At 43.1% G+C, this 20,160-nt stretch overlaps 1 protein-coding gene across 1 annotated transcript; it reads left to right on the top strand.

Annotated features, from left to right (window-relative positions):
- Window positions 1–11: 11 nt before the first annotated feature.
- LOC129630641 (zinc finger protein 568-like) lies at window positions 12–19,814 on the top strand. Its single transcript, XM_055551147.1, is given in 8 exon segments — window positions 12–17; window positions 447–708; window positions 2,491–2,546; window positions 10,426–10,549; window positions 11,362–11,457; window positions 15,573–15,986; window positions 15,989–16,262; window positions 16,264–19,814. Coding segments are annotated over 8 exon segments (1,857 nt in total). The 3' UTR covers window positions 16,889–19,814.
- The last annotated feature ends 346 nt before the right edge of the window (window positions 19,815–20,160 follow it).

Here is a 20,160-nt window from a genome sequence, read left to right as displayed (position 1 = left end):
CCCTGAGGTCGATGAAGGTCGGATACCACTGAGCGACTTCACTTTCACTTTTCACTTTCATGCATTGGAGAAGGAAATGGCAACCCACTCCAGTGTTCTTGCCTGGAGAATCCCAGGGATGGGGGAGCCTAGAGGGCTGCCATCTATGGGGTCGCACAGAGTCGGACACGACTGAAGTGACTTAGCAGCAGTTGTTCATTTTATATTTAACAAAATTTAATAAGTAATATTTTACAAGAAGGACATGAAAATGGCCCAAATATAAGGGAATACTTAAAGTAAAAAGAAAAAACTCACAACCGCACATCCTCGAAATTAACTACTGTTAAATATTGTTGTGACTTTCCGGAGATCTTACTACTACATGTCTTTTTATCTATATTTAAGTACTTACAAAATGTTTGAAAACAGTATGACATATTTTAACAGTATTACTTATTATTAAGTTTAGTATTGGTAGTCCATCCCGGGACTCAGGGTTGTCCTTCTTGAACCTCCCCGGGCCCTTCTCGGACTTCCCCATCAAGAACTCATTTGCTCCCCTTCAGTCTCTCCCCAACCCGACCTCCAACCCGTTAGCCTGGGACTACATTTCCCAGAAGCCTCCAGGGTGGATCCAACCCCTACCGGGCGTCTCTGGGGCCCCGCCCAAGTCGTTTGGAAAAGCTTTGACTTCCGGCTGCAGGGTTCGACGTTCCAGACCGAGAGGTGCGCTGGGGACCTCTGGGAATGAAACTTGAGCACCCCCGTTACCCCGACTGTGGGCTACGTTTCCCAGAAGCCTCCAAGGGCCACAACCCTTTCTTACCCATCCAAGGCCACCTGTTGCTACCTCGACCGGTCGGTTCGCCCCGATCCTTGGAGGATGCTCAGGCGTGGCTGGGCGATCGGGATTGGGCTTCGTTGAAGCTTGGAATACGACGCGACTCGGGACGAAAAAGGTTGTGCCTGCCCAGGCCCTGCTTGGATTTTTACTCCCACGGACTACATTTCCCCGAGGGCCCCTCAGTATGTGTGGTTTCCGTACGAAGTTGGCTGGACCGTGTGAGTTGGAGGGAGTTCGAACGCAAAGGATTGAGGCATTTCGAGTTCGCTTCGCTCACTGCTTTGGGGCGGATTCCATCAGACAGGCGTGAGAGGACCCCAGAGAAGTGAACGGTGAGGGGCCCCGGGGCAGGTCTGGGGTTTGTCAGGAGTTTTAAATATGGGTGGCTGTCGAGCATGTCCAAGCAACGTGCCCGCGCTTGAAAAATAAAGCCTGACGGGGAGGGGGTGGCATCCAGGCCGCCTGTCCACACTTAGGGGTGGGAGGTGTCGGCCGAGCGCAAGCACGGGTGGGTGTGGCTTCAGGCTGGCTCGGGGTCGGATGTCTGAAGGTCAGGAGTGTAGCAGCTGTGTGGCTGCCTGCCTAGGGAAAGAAAGCCCGTGAGATGCTCCCTGGAAGTGGTTTGTGCGCCAGACGTCCGGTGCTGGGCAGCCAGTATCTAGCGGGGTTGTGGTGGGTATTCTGTCGAAGTTGGACTCTGTGGCTCTGTGCGTGGGTGTGTGGGTAGGTGTGTGTGGGGGTGCGCGCGCACCCCCAATATGGCCACGTCGCCGACTCTGCCTTTGGGGCTGGAGCTGGGAATGGCGCTCTTTTTGTACATTTTTGGCAGGTGTTGAATGGGGTCCGCGGGTGGGTGGGTCCTGGGCGCCTGCCTCAGCCCGGGATCGCGCTCCCATTGCACTCTTCGGCCCAAGAACTGACACAACTGCAGCCGCTCGCTCTCCAGCGCAGTGAATGGCGTTTTCCTGGGGCCGTTCTTGGTGGTGTCGGGGGTTTCTAGGGTGCTTTCCAGGTGGTGCTAGTGATAAAGAGCCCACCTGCCAATGCAGGAGATGTAAGAGACGCGGGTTCGGTCCCTGGATCGGGAAGATCCCCTGTAGGAGGGCATGGCGGGCCACTCCAGTATTCTTGCCTGGAGAATCCCAGACTGTGGACAGAGGATCCTGGTGGGCTACAGCCCATGGAGTCGGAAAGAGTCAGACACGACTGAAGCGACTTAGCACGCTTGCACGGGGTTTCTAGAGCTTTGGGTTGGGACTCTCTTCCTACTTCCACTTCTCTGTTTTTCACCTTGTGGCCGCCAAGGCTCAGTCAACGTGCCCCCAGCCTAGAGGACAGAAACGTGGGACTCCAGCAGGTGGATCCGGTTTCTTTGCATCACAGATATGGGCTCAATTTGGGTCTGGAAGTACACAAAGCCAGGCTCTTGTGAAAGAAGGAGGCCACAGTCTGGGAGTCTTTCCCAGGACTCCCATCTGGACGTCTAAGGTTGTCTGCTCTTCTTTTTGATGATGAAAGAGGTAGCTGGCCTCTTTGGCTTTGGGCTCCCTCTCAGTGCCTGGGGTGGAGCAGGGATTTGTTCTGCCTTGGCCTCCCCCAGGCTCCAGGTAGTACCTGCAGTCTCATAGTTTCTTAACCATTTTCTATTTTTTTCCTTCTCTAAGAATCCAGAAGAGGAGAAGAAAAGAGTTGCTGTGCATCAAAAGTCATGGTGGAGGAGGTAGGTTGTTTGCCATTCTCTTCTTGGAAAGGGCGACTTGTTGGTTTTCAGGACACTATCATTTCAGGATTCTATGGGAAGATCCCCTGTAGAATGGAAAGGCTACCCACTGCAGTACTCTGGCCTGGAGAATTCCATGGATTGTATGGTCCATGGAGTCACAAAGAGTCGGACACAACTGAGCGGCTTTCACTTTACTTCACTTCATCCAGGAGATTAACAGTAGTGATTTGGAGAAAGGGGAAGAGAGAAGGAAACCACCGATGGTTAAACCTGGGCTATCTGCTGTGCATGTATTCTCATCTGGAATTTCCATTTCCCTGGATTTTGTTCAGTGTTATAACAATCTTGGGGGCTTACCTGATGGCTCAGTAGTAAAGAATTTACCTACCAATGCAGGAGACATGGGTTCAATCCCTGGGTCCGGGATCCTCTGGAGAAGGAAATGTCAACCCACTCCAGTATTCTTGCCTGGGAAATCCCACGGACAGAGGAGCCTGGTGGGCTGCAGTCCATGGAGTCACAAAAGAGTCAGACAAGACTGAGCGACTAAACAGCAACAACATAACAGTCTTGAGAGAATGTGCTTGTGTGATTTGGTAGGGAAGTTGAAGAACAGAATAAGTTACTTAAATCGTACGAATTTCTTTCTTGTAAAAGAAATTTTAGGGGTCCAGGTTCACTGTAGCCTGTTTGCTTCCAAATTTCTAACAGCACGGAATGCCTGCCAGCCCCTTTCAGATCTTGATATTTCTTCATCCCCACCCAAATATAAATAACTAATTGCTCTCTTTGTGATGATTAAAGTAATACAATAAGTGAAGTCACTTAGTCTTGTCCGACTCTTTGTGACCCCATGGACCTGCCAGGCTCCTCCATCCATAGGATTTTCCAGTCAAGAGTACTGGAGTGGGTTGCCATTTCCTTCTCCAAAAGTAATACAGGTTTCTTGCAAAAATTTCCAAAATTTGAGTAAGTTATTAAAGTTTAATGCCCATGGTCCTACCATCTAGAGGTAGTCATTATTAATATTTTAAAATTATTTTATCTGCACATATGTGTGGGTGTGTAATTTTGTTTTCAGAATGGGATCAAATTACTAATAGAAGCAATTTAACTTATTGGGTGTTCACTTTGAGCCACTTGTAGCTTTAAGTTCTTGATACGTTATCTTGTTGGATCCACATAACAACCCTATCAGTCAGGTATGAATGTGAATTCTGTGATTTTTTTTTCCCCCCTCCACATTTTAACTTCTTTGAAATCAGGATGGGTTTTTCAGTTCCTGGCAAGTTATAGTTTAATTGATGACATTTATTTCTTTCCTGGTATTTAAAGTAATGGGGGCTTTACAAACAGTGGCATATCAGATTTGATGAAATTTGGTATTATTCTAAGTTGACAGATGAGAAAATAGATTGTGTTGAGTCAGTTGCTCCGGAGTTACAGTTAATAAATGGTACAGTTGGAATTTCTAAATTGCCTACTGATTTCTCTTGCCCATTTGTCAGTTTACACATTAAGCATATTAAGCATACATTAAGCAAAGTTCTTTTCAGAACTACTCTGTCATTTATAGATTGTTTTAGAAGTATTTTTTCACGGTTAATCTATTTTGTGTGTGTTTTCAAAAAGTGTTTTCTTTATGTCATGCCAGAAGGTCTTCTCTAATATAAAAATATAAAAGTCACTCATTTTTCTAAAGTGCTTTTTGTCTAAACAGTTTAATCTTTAAGGTATCTGATTTGAGATATAACTACAGAACATTGGCTGTAAAATTCCTATGTGTGTATGTGCTCAGGCATGTCTGACTCTTTGGGAGTTTTTCCCCCTCGATGTGTCTGAGTTAGAACTCTTTTTTTTTTTTTTTTTCTTTTTTTTTAATTAATTCTGTCCAGTTGCTTTTCAGAACTACATATTTCTTTAGTATTGAAATATTTAAGCTAAATATTCTTTAGAAATATTCTTTACTTTTCTAAAGAGTAAATAGCAAAAAAGAAAGAAAGAAGAAATACTCTTTTTTTTTCCCCTTGGATAAATCTGTTTCTTCCTTTGTCTTTGACTTTTCTTCTGAATCCTGTGGAAACTTACTGAGTTTGTCTTCATATTTCCATTCTGGTCAGAACCTTCCTAAAATCTGAGAAAGGGACCATATCTTCTCCCTCAGTTCTCAGCACATTTTGGTGAGGAAGGAACTCCAGCTTCCCTTTGCCCTTCAACCTTTGACTGTCCATTTCTCCCTCTATTTCCTCCTCTTAGAATTCTTGTTGTCCTTTCTCTGTATTAATGATATTTGCACTGCATAAAAGGGTAGAGCCTACCTTTGTTTCTGCCATTTCTTAGCTCTCTGACCATGAACTTCCTCAAAACTTCTGTATCATGTAGTCTGCAGGCTTTGGGGAATATGCTGATAATGGAAATTCACCTGAATGTGCCATTACACTGGCAACCTGGAGGTCCCCTAACTCTTACTTCCTGGTCTCCCCAACATCAGTGAGGTGGCAGAGCCCATTGAATCTGTCTCTTTTCCTGGTCCTTGCTCTCATGCCCTGCGACCCCACCCCGCTGTCTGTGTGCCAGGTCAAACTTCTGTGGGAACGGGTAGTGCATTTACCTGATTGAACTCCCTGAAAGTGTTAGTCGCTCAGTTGTTCCGACTTTTGTTGACCTCATGGACTGTAGCCCGCCACACTCTGACCTGTCTGACTACAGCTCTGACCATAGCATTCTTCAGGCAAGAAAAAACACTGGAGTGGATAGCCATTCCCTTCTCTAGGGGATTTTCCCCACCCAGGGATTAAACCCATGTCTTCTGTATTGTAGGCAGATTCTTTACCACTGAGCCACCAGGGGAACCTTGATTGGACTCCCTGCTGCTGCTGCTGCTGCTAAGTCGCTTCAGTCGTGTCCGACTCTGTGTGACCCCATAGACGGCAGCCCACCAGACTTCCCCACCCCTGGGATTCTCCAGGCAAGAACACTGGAGTGGGTTGCCATTTCCTTCTCCAATGCATGAAAGTGAAAAGTGAAAGTGAAGTCACTCAGTCGTGCCCGACTCTTAGCAACCCCATGGGCTGCAGCCTACCAGGCTCCTCTGTCCATGGATTTTCCAGGCAAGAGTACTGGACTGGGGTGCCATTGGACTCCCTAATTCTAGTTTATTCCTCCAAAATAAAATAGTCCAACTGTATCACTTCCTTTATTCAGTGAATCCCTGTTACTTTCAGGATAAAACCCCAGCTCTTTTACACTATTGTTTATTTATTATAGTAAATATCTGTATTTAGTCCTGGCAAAGATGACCATCATCCAAGGCCTTTCTTCTCTGGCCCCTTTGGATTTCTCCACCATCACGGCTGTCTACTCCTTTCCCAGAATCCCTCACCAGTTATCACCGTTAACTTATCTGTTCCTCAGACACACAGGATGCAATTTGTCTCCCTCTCTACCTCCAACTTAGCACATTCACTGTTCTTGGAATGCTGCTCAGTCTGTTTTCATTTGTTGGAGTTCTGTTGTTTTTCTGGGTCCCAGTTAATCTTTTACATGTTATGTGAAATTTTCCACATACCCCTCAACTTAAATAAGTCACTGTTAGTTCATTTCAAAGGAATTCTGTTTACAGAACTGCTTCTTTCCTCCCTTACCCTTCTACTTTGATTTCCCCCCCTCATAGTGTTGTGCTCTGCAGTGATAAACAGAGCAAACCAAGTGTTTTCTGCTGCCCTAGGTGCAGAGTCCAGCTCAGGTTCTTGCAAAGGATCAGGAAATCCCTGGCTGCATGTGCAAGGGTCAGAAGTGGAAGGGCATCATCTGGAGGGCTGGAGAAATCTAAATTTAAAGCCCAGTGGTGCCACTGCTTACTGCAAACTTGAGTAAATTACTTACTTCACTAACCTAAAGATTCACGGGCTTTTCCTGAAGATTAATACATATAAGACACCAGGGACTAAAAGTGCTTAATGCACAGTAATTGTGCTTCAGACGCAGTGAGCACTGCCTATCAGCAGTAAGGCTGAGGGTAGGAATGAAAAGCAAGAAAGCCATGGATGATCTTGGCTGGGGACCAGGATGTACAGACCATGAGGATTCTGAAAATTATGGTTTCATGTAAAGCTGTCATTGGAAAAGACCCTGATTGAAGGCAAAAGGAGAATGGGATGGCAGAGGATGAGATGGTTGGATAGCATTACCTACTCAATGGACATGAATTTGAGCAAACTCCAGGAGACAGTGAAAGACAAGGGAGCCTGCTGCAGTCCATAGGGTCACAGAGAGTTGGACATAGTGACCGAACAACCAGAACAACAACAAAAGCCATGGAAGCCTGCATCTGGGTAGTTGACCTTGGCTGAGGCTGAGGCATATTGGTTGTCTGGCCCAGTATTGGTGATTCTGGACAGGGTCTTTGTGGAAAGAAGTTCTAGATTGGGTTCTTGGGGCCCTAGTTCTGGGATATGGGCACAAAGCCAAGGAAGTACTTGAGTCTTAGGCATGGAGGAGGCTGGAGACCTCTGTTGCGGAATCCGTCCAGGGCTGGGCCTGCCTAAGTGTCCTGTGCTCTGGGCCTGAGGATGTCCTCATGTCTCTAAGATGCTCCTCACCTGAGGAGCTTAGCATCTTCCTGATAGATGAAGGGTCTACCCGGGGCAGATCAGAGCAGGCTCTTCTGGGTTCAGATGAGCTCCTCATGGTGGAAAAGTTATTTCTTCTGAACACATTATGTACAGTTGGAACACATTATGTACAGTTGGATTCCCTGGAGTTCAGGGAAAGCCAAGGTTTGTTACTCTCCCTCAGATGGAGAAAGAGAAAGGGACTCTGTGTTTGTGTGTGAACACACTGGGTTGCCAAAAGCAGGAAGATAGGAACAGGGAAGGAGAGAGGAAACTTCATTTGCGGACTCTGAAGTCAGTCTGGTGACTCAGGGCTGTTCTTGCCTCTTCTTCCTTTGCCTTCTTAACTTGTATTTCTCTTGGGTGAACCCAGGATATAAATGATCTGGTTTGTAACCCTAAAAGCCATTGCTTATATGAATTGATGTTTCTTCTCTCTCCTACATCAAGAGTACTTTTTTATTTTGGAAGATTTGAACTGTGGATTTCTTTTTCCTGGAACTGCTTGCTTCCCTGAGCCTCTCCGAAGAACTTGTTCCCCAGTTCTTCCAATTCCAATGAGTGATGCTGCTGTCCCCTAAGTGTCTCTCTCTTCTCCAACAAATGTTTAACTGTTTATTCAGAAACCATTTAGCATTCCATAAGTGTATATCCTTCCACCAGGAGTACTGATGGAATGGGAAAACCAACCCTTGCTGGAAATGTTGTCCCTCTCTTGTTAGACCTGTGCTTTGATGAAGTGGAGGTGAGTGGTTAAGTGCGACTCCATGTTGCAGACTTGGGTTTTCCAATAATAGTGGATGCATTTCCAGTCACTCATTCATGTCTGCCTCTTTGTGACCCCATGGACTGTAGCCCACCAGGCTTCTCTTCCATGGGAGTTTCCCCACAAGAATACTGGAGTGTGTTGCCATTTTTTCTTCCAATTAGACAAGAAGGTAATTGATACTGATTTTTTCGATTCTTAGTATTTGCTTATATTTTTGGCTCTGAGATTTTTTTTTGGGACTGAGGATATGATAGACATATGATAGATTCTGTGTATGCAGTTATGTGATAGTCCACACGGAACCTGTGGGTCCATTTTGAACTTGTGTAGTGTTTGCTCATCGTGGGTCTCATCGTGTGAGTCTGGATCTTACTCCATTAGTTCTGGGAGTTCTGGAACAAAGAGAGTATAGTTGGGGACAGTTTACTGTAACAGGAACAATTCAACCAGATGTATAAATTATTAAGAAGTAATGACCCTTGCAACTGCAACAGAACTTTAGAGAACTTGTCTAAGCTAGTGCTGCAAAATACAGCACTGAATACATAAGACGGGGGGCTGTACACCCAGTAAAAATGATGTCTATTTGTGGACATGGAGAACAACTAGGATTAAATATTCTGGTATATTTATGAGCCTGAGTTTTTAAGAAATTATTAAATCACATAAGCTATATTCAAATCCTATTTTCAGAGAGAGAGGTTTTTAAAGATACCTTTGAATGATTCAGACTTTTAAACTAATTTCTTAAATGGATAAATTCAAGGAGATGGTCACAGTGTTGTGTGCTGAACGTAGTATGTGTTATGTACTTGCATGTACAGTTTTATTTAATTGGGAAACACCGATTATCTAGACTTTGTTTATTCCCAGACCTGGCTGGATAATGAAATGGATAATGCCAGAGAGGTTTTATCTGTAGTTGCAGGCATGTTTAAGAATGATTTGAATGACACAGGTACAGTAACCAATATTTTATAATGATTGTAAATGGAAAATAATTTTAAAAATTGTGAATCAGCATGTTATATACCTGAAACATACAGTATTATACATCAACTATATCTCAGTTTTTTTAACAAATGGTGTGTACACCAAGAATGTGTACTGTGATCACCCTTGTTTCCACACTGAACTGTCCATGTATTTTTTTCTTTTTTTTCTAATTGAAGTATAGTCAATTTACAATGTTGTTAGTTTCAAGTGTACAGCAAAGTTATTCAGTTATACATATACGTATCTTTTCAGATTCTTTTCCTCAAAAGTTATTACAAAATGTTGTGTATAGTTCCCTGTGCTATCCTTATTGGTTATATTTTATATATAGTAGTAGTATGTATATGTGTTAATAGCTTAGTCGTGTCCAGCTTTTTGTGACCCCATGGACTGTAGCTCACCAGGATCCTCTGCCCATGGAATTCTCCGGGCAAGAATACTGGAGTGGGCTGCCATTCCCTTCTCCAGGAGATCTTCCCAACCCAGGGATCGAACCTAGGTCTCCCTCATTGCAGGCAGATTCTTTACCGCCTGAGCCACCAGGGAAGCCCTATATAGTAGTATATATATATATATGTTAATCCCAAACTTCTAATTTATCCCTTCTCCCACCTTTCCCCTTTGGTAAGCATAAGTTTATTTTTTATGTCTGTGGGTCTATTTCTGTTTTGTATATAAGTTCATTTGTATAAATTTTCTTTTTTTAGATTCCACATATAAGCAATAACATCTTCTTTGTTGTTCTCTGTCTGGCTTACTTCCTTAGTATGATAATCTCTGGGTCCATCCATGTTGGATGAATGTCCAAAACATGCAAATGGCATTGTTTCGTTCCTTTTTATGGCTGAGTGATATCCCATTGTATAAATACATCACATCTTCTTTATCCATTCATCTGTTGATGGACATTTAGGTTGCTTCTGTGTCTTAGCTATTGTCAGTCGTGCTGCAGTGAATATTGTGGTATATGTATCTTGTTGAATTATGGTTTTCTCCAAACATATACTCAGGAGTGGGATTGCAGGATCATATGGGAGCTCTGTTTTTAGTTTTTTAAGGAACCTCCAAACTGTTTTCCATAGTGGCTGTACCAATTTACATTCCTACCAATAGTGTAGGAAGGTCCCTTTTTCTCCACACCCTCTGTAGCATTTATTATTCATAGATGTTTTAATGATGGCCATTCTGACTGGTGTGAGGTGATATCTCACTGTAGTTTTGATTTGCATTTCTCTAATAATTAACGATGTTGAAGCATCTTTTCATGTGCTTTTTGTGCATCTGTATGTCTTCTTTGAAGAAATGTGTGTTTAGGTCTTTTGCCCATTTTTTGATTAAGCTGTTTGGTTTTGATATGGAGCTGTTGACTTACCATTTTGAAAGGTCCAGCGTGTCCTTTTTTTCCAAACAGCTATTGAATTGCTCTCTTAATTTTCTTTTATTTTCTTGTAAAGATTTTGGCCCATTAATTTCTGTGTATTTTTATCTGTGGTTTCAGGATTTCAGGTTCAAAGATGTGGTCATTTACTTCTTTCAGAAAGAGTGGGAATGCTTGCACTCTGCTCAGAAGGATTTGTACCAAGATGTGATGCTGGAGAATTATAACAACCTGATCTCACTGGGTAAGTTGATTTGTCCTCCAAAATTCAGAATTGGTCTTAAATTTTTATATTTATTATAATAATTTCTTGTGAAGTGAAAGTCACTCAGTCGTGTTCGACACTTTGCGACCCCATGGACTGTATATCCATGGAATTCTCCAGGCCAGAACACTGGAGTGGGTAGCCTTTCCTTCTCAGGGGATCTTCCCAACCCAGGAATCGAACCCAGGTCTCCCACATTGCAGGCAGATTCTTTACCAGCTGAGCCACAAGGGAATCCCAATTTCTTGTGAGTCCTTCCTAAGTGCTTGGCTGAATTAACAATTCTTCCTAAGTGCTTACCACAGAATGCTTTGTCCCTTGTGAAGTTAGAAATTGGTTGCTCCTATATACATTATCATGTGTAAAACAGATAGCTAGTGGAAAGCTGCTATATAACACAGGGACCTTAGCCTGGTGCTCTGTGACAACCTAGTGGGGTGGTATGGGGAGAGCAGGAAGCCTCAAGAGAGAGGGGATATATGTATATAATTATGACTGATTCTTGTTGTTGTACAGCAAAAAACAACACAACATTGTAAAGCAATTATCATCCAATTAAAAAATACATTAATAAAATAATGCATGCAGCCTAGGAAAAACAAACTTAAAAAATAAATATTCAGGACCTGAAATAAAAAGAAAAAGAAATCAGCTGCTCCATTGAACTTTATCTTCATCCCCCTTTCCTCTTACCCTTAATTTTCTTACTCCTCTTACGTGATAATCGTGGACTGATTTTAATTCTGGGACACCCACAATATAACTTGATCCTTTTTTTCTTTCTTGAGCAGGATTCACCAATTTTAAGCCAGATGTGATCTCTTTATTGGAGCAGAGGAAGGAGCCCTGGATAGTTAAGGGCAAGGAGACAGAAGAATGGTGCCCAGGTGAGTAATAGAGACTCACATGGGAAACGCCATGGAAGATGTCACTCTCCTGACCTGTGAGAAGGCAGGCAGCACATCTGAGATGTTGTTAGGAAAGCTCCCCAAGAAGCCTGCGATCTGGACAAGAGAGTAATGTGTAATGTGAGACTGATGTTTCACATGTCTTCCAATTTCTTGCTACTGTTCCTCATATTCCCTCTGATTTCAGGAAGGAAATGCCTTTCTGCTTTCCTCCGTTCCTCCTTTCCATGAGATAACCATTTTCACCATACTTTGGGTCCAGTTTTGTTCTGATTTTTTTTTTAATAACTTTTATTTTTATTCTTGACTGTGCTGGGTCTTCACTGCTGCATGGGCTTTCTCTAGTTGTGGCAAGCTGGGCTTCAACTAAGGCTACCCTCTACTTGTGGTGTGTGGGCTTCTCATTGCAGTGGCTTCTCTTGCAGAAGTTGTGGCGCACGGGTTCAGTCACTCCTTGGCATGTGGGATCTTCCCAGACCAGTAGGTGGATTCCTTACCACTGAGCCTCCAGGGAAGCCTAGGGAGAAATTATACCAGTAGATAAACTGATGAACAAATCAGATCAGTCGCTCAGTCGTGTCCGACTCTTTGCGCCCCATGAATCACAGCACGCCAGGCCTCCCTGTCCATCACCAACTCCCGGAGTTCACTCAGACTCATGACCATCGAGTCAGTGATGCCATCCAGCCATCTCATCCTCTGTCGTCCCCTTCTCCTCCTGCCCCCAATCCCTCCCAGCATCAGAGTCTTTTCCAATGAGTCAACTCTTCGCATGAGGTGGCCAAAGTACTGGAGTTTCAGCTTTAGCATCATTCCTTCCAAAGAAATCCCAGGGCTGATCTCCTTCAGAATGGACTGGTTGGATCTCCTTGCAGTCCAAGGGACTCCCAAGAGTCTTCTCCAACACCACAGTTCAAAAGCATCAATTCTTCGGTGCTCAGCCTTCTTCACAGTCCAACTCTCACATCCATGCATGACCACAGGAAAAACCATAGCCTTGACTAGACGGACCTTTGTTGGCAAAGTAATGTCTCTGCTTTTGAATATGCTATCTAGGTTGGTCATAACTTTCCTTCCAAGGAGTAAGCGTCTTTTAATTTCATGGCTGCAGTCACCATCTGCAGTGATTTTGGAGCCCAGAAAAATAAAGTCTGACACTGTTTCCACTGTTTCCCCATCTATTTCCCATGAAGTGATGGGACCGGATGCCATGATCTTCATTTTCTGAATGTTGAGCTTTAAGCCAACTTTTTCAGCCTCCTCTCTCACTTTCATCAAGAGGCTTTTGAGTTCCTCTTCACTTTCTGCCATAAGGGTGGCGTCATCTGCATATCTGAGGTTATTGATATTTCTCCCGGCAATCTTGATTCCAGCTTGTGTTTCTTCCAGTCCAGCGTTTCTCATGATGTACTCTGCATATAAGTTAAATAAACAGGCTGACAATATACAGCCTTGACGTACTCCTTTTGCTATTTGGAACCAGTCTGTTGTTCCATGTCCAGTTCTAACTGTTGCTTCCTGACCTGCATACAAATTTCTCAAGAGGCAGGTCAGGTCAGGTGGTCTGGTATTCCCATCTCTTGAAGAATTTCCCACAGTTTATTGTGATCCACACAGTCAAAGGCTTTGGCATAGTCAATAAAGCAGAAATAGATGTTTTTCTGGAACTCTCTTGCTTTTTCCATGATCCAGTGGATGTTGGCAATTTGATCTCTGGTTCCTCTGCCTTTTCTAAAACCAGCTTGAACATCAGGAAGTTCACGGTTCACATATTGCTGAAGCCTGGCTTGGAGAATTTTGAGCATTACTTAACTAGCGTGTGAGATGAGTGCAATTGTGCGGTAGTTTGAGCATGCTTTGGCATTGCCTTTCTTTGGGATTGGAATGAGAACTGACGTTTTCCAGTCTTGTGGCCACTGCTGAGTTTTCCAAATTTGCTGGCATGTTGAATGCAGCACTTTCACAGCATCATCTTTCAGGATTTGGAATAGCTCAACTGGAATTCCATCACCTCCAGTAGCTTTGTTCGTAGTGATGCTTTCTAAGGCCCACTTAACTTCACAGTCCAGGATGTCTGGCTCTAGGTCAGTGATCACACGATTGTGATTATCTGGGTCGTGAAGATCTTTTTTGTACAGTTCTTCTGTGTATTCTTGCAAATACGTAATTATAAAATTGAGAAAAAGATTATGAGGGCAAAGAAAAGGATATAGGATAAAAAATAAAGATGTTTAGAATGAAAGAAGCTGGCCATGTCAGATATCCTGGAACAGAGAGCATGCAAAGAAGCCAAAAACATTTCCTGAAAGATGAGAACGTAATTGGCATGACATGCAAGTTGAATGGAGGCCAGTGTAGTGAACTCATGGTGAGTGAAGGTGACAGTACCTCAAAATTAAGTTGAAGAGGCAAGCGGGGGCCAGATGCTGCAGAATTTTGCAGGTCTGATAGTGAATTTTGTATTTTAGGTGCAGGGGGAAGGCACTGCATTTAAACAGGGAGTCCCACATTTTGAGTTGCCTTAGAAATCAGTGAGGGAGATAGAAAAACATACCAATAGCCATACTTTCGGCAGACAACTATTATTTATTTTGTGCAGGTATAGTGAAGGGTGGACAGCCAGTACAGAAGTAAACAAGTTAAAATATAATCTCTCGAGTTTAGAGGTGAAGTATACTGATGTCTGCAAGGTGACTTGATGTTTGGAGGGGTAGATAGATGTATAATAAGGCAAGTAGATCCAAACATTTATTGTAGAATCTAGGTGAAGAGATTATGGGAGTTCACTGTCTAGTTCTTTTCATTCTTCTGTGTTATGAAAACTTTCAAGCATAATGTTGGGGGAAAAGATAAAATAACATATGATAAGTACACTGCTAAAAAGTACAGTAAGTAGACTGATGAAGGTCCTGTTTTGTAAAGAGTGGTCTCTTAAGTTGGCATCTAAATAGAGGTTAGAATGAAGTAATTGAAAGAGCCATGTTGATATCTTAGGGAAGATATTTGTAGGCAGAGATTCTGAAGGAAGGGTGTGCTTGGCAAATGTGAACATCTGGTTGGTCAGGGAGCTAGAATAGTCAGCTCATGGGAGGGGATAAGGCAGTAAGGTCAGAGAGGTAGTGCAGGACAAGTTCTGGAAAGGCCCTGTGGATCACTGAGGGCTTTTGACTTTTACTCTGGGTGAGAAGAAAATCCAGTGGAGGATTTTGAGCAGAAGAATGACATGATCGAACTTATTTTAATAAGAGCACTCTGGCTACTGTGTTGGGGATGGAATATTTCCATAGGGAGCATAGTATTTCCATAGGGAGATACTATGCTAGGATAATGTTTTGTTAATCTTGGTGAGGGATGGCTCTGGACAAGGTAATTATTACTAGAGATACTAGTAGAAGTAATCAAAATCTGGGGCTAGAGATGAGAGGACTTGCTGTTAGATAATGTCCTACTCCTTTAGATTCTTATTTAGTTGGTTGGTTCCTGGATATTACATATTAAAAAAAAAAAATTTATTTATTTGGTTATGTTAGATCTTAGTTGTGGCACATAAGATCTTCAGTCTTTAGTTACCAACTGCTGGATGTGGCATGTGGGATCTAGTTCCCCAAGAGGGATCTAACCCAGACCCCCTGGGTTGGGAGTGCTGAGTCTTAACTGGTAGACCACCTGGGAGGTCCCGGACATTGTATTTTTAACAAGTTCCCCAGCTGATTCTCACCAGAAGTGAAAAGTCACTTCCTTGGGACTTCCTGGTGGTGCAGTGACTAAGACTCCGGTGCTTCCAATGCAGGGGGCCTGGGTTCAATCACTGGTCAGGGAACTAGATCCCACATGCCGCAACGAAAGAGTTCACATGCTACTACTAAGACCTGGCATAGCCAAATAAACATTTTAAAAATCACTTCCTTCATAAGCTGCCCTCATTTTCTCTATTCTTATTCCCCTCCCATCTTTTTTTTTTTTTTTTTTTTTCAAAATGTAACGCAGTGCTAAGAGCAATTTAAACTATTCACTATTTTTAGTTTGTTGTTTCTGCCTTGGAACTTTCCTTTCTCCTGCAACATGAAAATACTCTTTTCTTTGTTATCTTACAGACTGGAAATCTAGAAGAGAAGCCAAGACTTTATCTTTAAAGGAGGACAGTTATGAAATTAAGTCATTGCAACCGGAGATAACAAAGAGACTTATAAGCTCTAATCTTGAGTGTCCTAGAGTCAGGTATACCAGAGAAGTCAGATGCCACTTGGAGAGGCTACCAGAAGAACATTTCAGACAAGCCATAATAACTTTTGAAGAAAGATCCACTTCCATTCAGCACACAGATCCTAGAGCACCTCAGACAGCTCCTACTGGAGCAAAATCCTGTGAATCCAAGGAATGTAAGACTTCCAGGTCCCAACCACACCAGAGTCAACATGAAAGAAGTCATAATAAGGAGAAAGACTCTAAATGTGGAGAATGTGAGAAAGCCTTTAATAGTAGGTCAGACTTGATGAAGCATCAGAGAATTCTGAAAGCCAAAAAAGTAATGAAAATAAGGAAGGTGACTTTATTCATGACTCTCAGATGATGCGATCTCAGAGCATTAATACTGCTGAGAAACCTCATAAATGTAAGGAATGTGGGAAAGCCTTTCATTCTACCTCACAACTTAGTAAACACCAAAAGATTCACATAGGTGAGAAACCCTTTAAGTGTACGGAATGTGGAAAGGCCTTTCCATCTACCTTACAGCTGAATTTACATCAGAGGAGTCATACCAATGAGAAATACAACGAATGTAGAGTGTGGGAAAGCCTTTACCCGTCCCTCACACCTTCTTCGGCATCAGAGAATCCATACTGGTGAGAAACCCCATAAGTGTAAGGACTGTGGGAAAGCTTTTCGCTATGACACACAACTTAGTCTTCATCAGATAATTCATACTGGTGAAAGACGCTATGAATGTAAGGAATGTGGGAAGGTGTACAGTTGTGCCTCACAACTGAACCTACATCAAAGAATTCATACTGGCGAGAAACCTCATAAATGTAGGGAATGTGGGAAAGGTTTTATCTCCGATTCACATCTTGTCCGACATCAGAGTGTTCATACAGGGGAGAAACCATACAAGTGTAAGCAATGTGGGAAAGCCTTTCGCTGTGGCTCAGAACTTACCAGACATCAGAGAGCTCACACGGGTGAGAAACCTTATAAATGCAAGGAATGTGAAATGGCCTTTACTTGTAATACAGAACTTATCCGGCATCAAAAAACTCACACTGGTGAGAGACCTCATAAATGTAAGGAATGTGGGAAGGCTTTTATTCGACAATCAGAACTTACTCATCATGAGAGAAATCATAGTGGTGAAAAACCCTATGAATGTAAGGAATGTGGGAAGGCCTTTGGCCGTGGCTCAGAGCTTTAGTCGACACCAGAAAATTCATACTGGTGAGAAACCCTATGAATGTGAGCAATGTGGGAAGGCCTTTATTCGTGGCTCACACCTTAGTCAACATCAAAGAATTCATGCAGGACAGAGGAGTGAGTGAAGACATGGGAAACCTCAAAATTTGACATCTGGGAGAAGGAAATGGCAACCCACTCCAGTATTCTTTCTTGGAAAATTTTATGGACAGAAGAGCCTAGTGGGCTGCAGTCCATGGTGTCACATGACCAGAGCACACACGCATGAGGGGTTGGAGGGAGATGGCTGGTAGCAATAAGCAGGTAGAACTAAAAAAAAAATAAAAATTGACATCTGGAAATTTGTGTACTAGTAAAACAAAAGCCTATGTAATTGTCAGGAATGTGGGAAAGCATTTAAGGACAACAGCTTAATATCACACTTACTACTGTGGATATGAGGCCTTCAATTAAGGGACAGAATTTGATATGTATTCAGTTCAGTTGCTCAGTCGTGTCTGACTCTTTGCGACCCCATGAATTGCAGCATGCCAGGCCTCCCTGTCCATCACCAACTCCCGGAGTTTAACCCAAGCTCATGTCCATCAAGTCGGTGCCACAACTGGGTATTGTTTTTGCTTTGGCTCCATCCCTTCATTCTTTCTGGAGTTATTTCTCCACTGATCTCCAGTAGCATATTGGGTACTTACCGACCTGGGGAGTTCCTCTTTCAGTATCCTATCATTTTGCCTCTTCATACTGTTCATGGGGTTCTCAAGGCAAGAATACTGAAGTGCTTTGCCATTCCCTTCTCCAGTGGACCACATTCTGTCAGATCTCTCCACCATGACCCGTCCATCTTGGGTGGCCCCACACGGCATGGCTTAGTTTCATTGAATTAGACAAGGCTGTGGTCCGTGTGATCAGATTGACTAGTTTACTGTGATTATGGCTTCAGTGTGTCTGCCCTCTGATGCCCTCTTTCAACACCTACTATCTTGGGTTTCTCTTACTTTGGATGTGGGATATCTCTTCACCACTGCTCCAGCAAAGCGCAGCTGCTGCTCCTTACCTTGGATGAGGTCGCCCCTCCTGACCTTGAACGTGGAGTAACTCCTCTCGGCCCTCCTGCACCTGCGCAGCCACTGCTCCTTGGACATGGGGTTGCTCCTCTCGGCTGCCGCCCCTGACCTCGGACATGGGATAACTCGTCTCGGCTGCTCCTGCGCCGTCGCAGCCTGGTGCTCTCAGTCGCCGCCCCTTGACATGTATTACTGATGAGAAATCTTATATGTGTTAGGAATTGGGAGGGGTGTATCTATTTCAAAATTTATTAGACATCAGAGTTCATTTAAAAAGTGAAAAACTCCATGAAGATAAGCCAAGTGGGCAGACTTAGGAAGGTAGTGAAAATGTTAGACACAAATCATTCTAACTTTTCTGAACATGAAGGGTTATTAGCCTTAATGAGAAATCAAGTGTCGCCATACAAATATCATATAGATGAAACATCTATCTGCTAAAATTAACCTGAACCAAATCAAAGTGGGAAAGGATTTAACCAACATTTACTGTTTGCTGCTGCTGCTGAGTCTCTTCAGTCGTGTCTGACTCTGTGCGACCCCAGAGACGGCAGCCCACGAGGCCCCCACCACCACCACCACCCGCCCCCGTCCCTGGGATTCTCCAGTCAAGAACACTGGAGTGGGTTGCCATTTCCTTCTCCAATGCGTGAAAGTGAAGTCGCTCGGTCGTGTCCCGACTCTGCGACCCCATGGACTGCAGCCTACCAGGCTCCTCCGTCCATGGGATTTTCCAGGCAAGAGTACTGGAGTCGGGTGCCATCGCCTTCTCCGCATTTACTGTTTACTTCACCATTATTTCTCATTTCTTATAGGGCTATTTACTTAACCAATTAGTAATATTAGGATCATATTTCTTAGCATTGTGTACATTGTATCCCTTATCTGACTCATATTGAAAGTATGCTTAATGAGAGCTGCATTATATTCTTAACTTTTTTGTTTTCCTAGTTTTGTATTGGAAATCCTGTAAGAGGAAGGCCTTACAGTGTACAGTGACTATATGAACATCTTACATCATCTTTCTTTCTAGAATGTTAGATAGTTCCTTCTGGAGAAAAATTTTAAAACTGAAGCTTTTCATAGCTTGCCTTTTTCCCCACCAGGGGATTCATAATGTAAGAAACTCCAATATAATAAAAGTGAGCTACTATAAGGTCAGAGAGAAGATTTAGATGATTTTTTAAGACCTTCCAAAGAACAGGAGACATATGCCACAATCTCTGACCTCTATTCTAGTGAATTAGGAAATAAAGCCTCAGACAAAATCCATTTCTCTACAAGGAAATTTAAGATACCTATATAAGTTTCACATTAAAAAGGAAGTCAAATTATCATTTGGCAAATGAATGACAAAGAGACAATGTTAAAATTTGTAGGATGCAACCAAAGCTTTACTCAGGGAATTTAACTTCTTTCAATGTATGTGTAGAAAATGGGGACAATTAAAAGCCAGGATTCATTCTCACTTTATTATAAATACTTAGTCCACTGCTAGTTCCTAAGAGGTTCTCAGTAAACGTTTGTTGACCAGAGGAATGAGCGAGTGCATTCACTTGCTCAACAAGCATCCAGCTGTAGTCTCTTGAGGTGCTCTAGCAAAATAAGTGCAAAACCCAAAAGACATCTTGAAAACTTTGAAGTGAAACAAATTGCACCCTGGACAGAAAAAATTCAGGCATCAGAGGTGAGAAAGTATGTATAACCGCAGAAATGAAGATCAAAGGGACCTCACCTGGTGGTCCAGTGGTTGAGACTTAGCCTTCCAACACAGGGTGCCAGTCCAATCCCTGGTCGGTGAGCTCAGATCCCACATGCCTCATGGCCAAAAAAATCAACATAAAAAACATTAAAAAAAACATAAAACAGAAGCAGTATTGTAACAAATTTAATAGACTTTTTAAATGGTTCACACCAAAAAAGAAGCAATTAAAGAGATCAAGAAATAAGGCAGTATTTTGTCAGACATTGTTGGTTGCCTATCCACTGGTATTAACCAGTCTCCCTTTTCTAGATGCCTGCTGCCCACCTAAATCTAAATGCCAGATGCTTGCTCTCCTAATTGCTTTGCAACTGAGCATACGTGTAATGGGCTTCCCAGGTGGTGCTAGTGGTAAAGAACCTGCCTGAAGACCCCCTGGGTAGGGCATGGCAACCCACTCCAGTATTCTTGCCTGGAGAATCCCATGGACAGAAGAGCTTGGTGGGCTAC

The sequence above is a fragment of the Bubalus kerabau genome, chromosome 17 (genome assembly GCF_029407905.1).
Source record: "Bubalus kerabau isolate K-KA32 ecotype Philippines breed swamp buffalo chromosome 17, PCC_UOA_SB_1v2, whole genome shotgun sequence".
Taxonomy (NCBI): Eukaryota; Metazoa; Chordata; class Mammalia; order Artiodactyla; family Bovidae; genus Bubalus; species Bubalus kerabau.
This window is presented reverse-complemented; position numbering and strand designations above follow the sequence as displayed.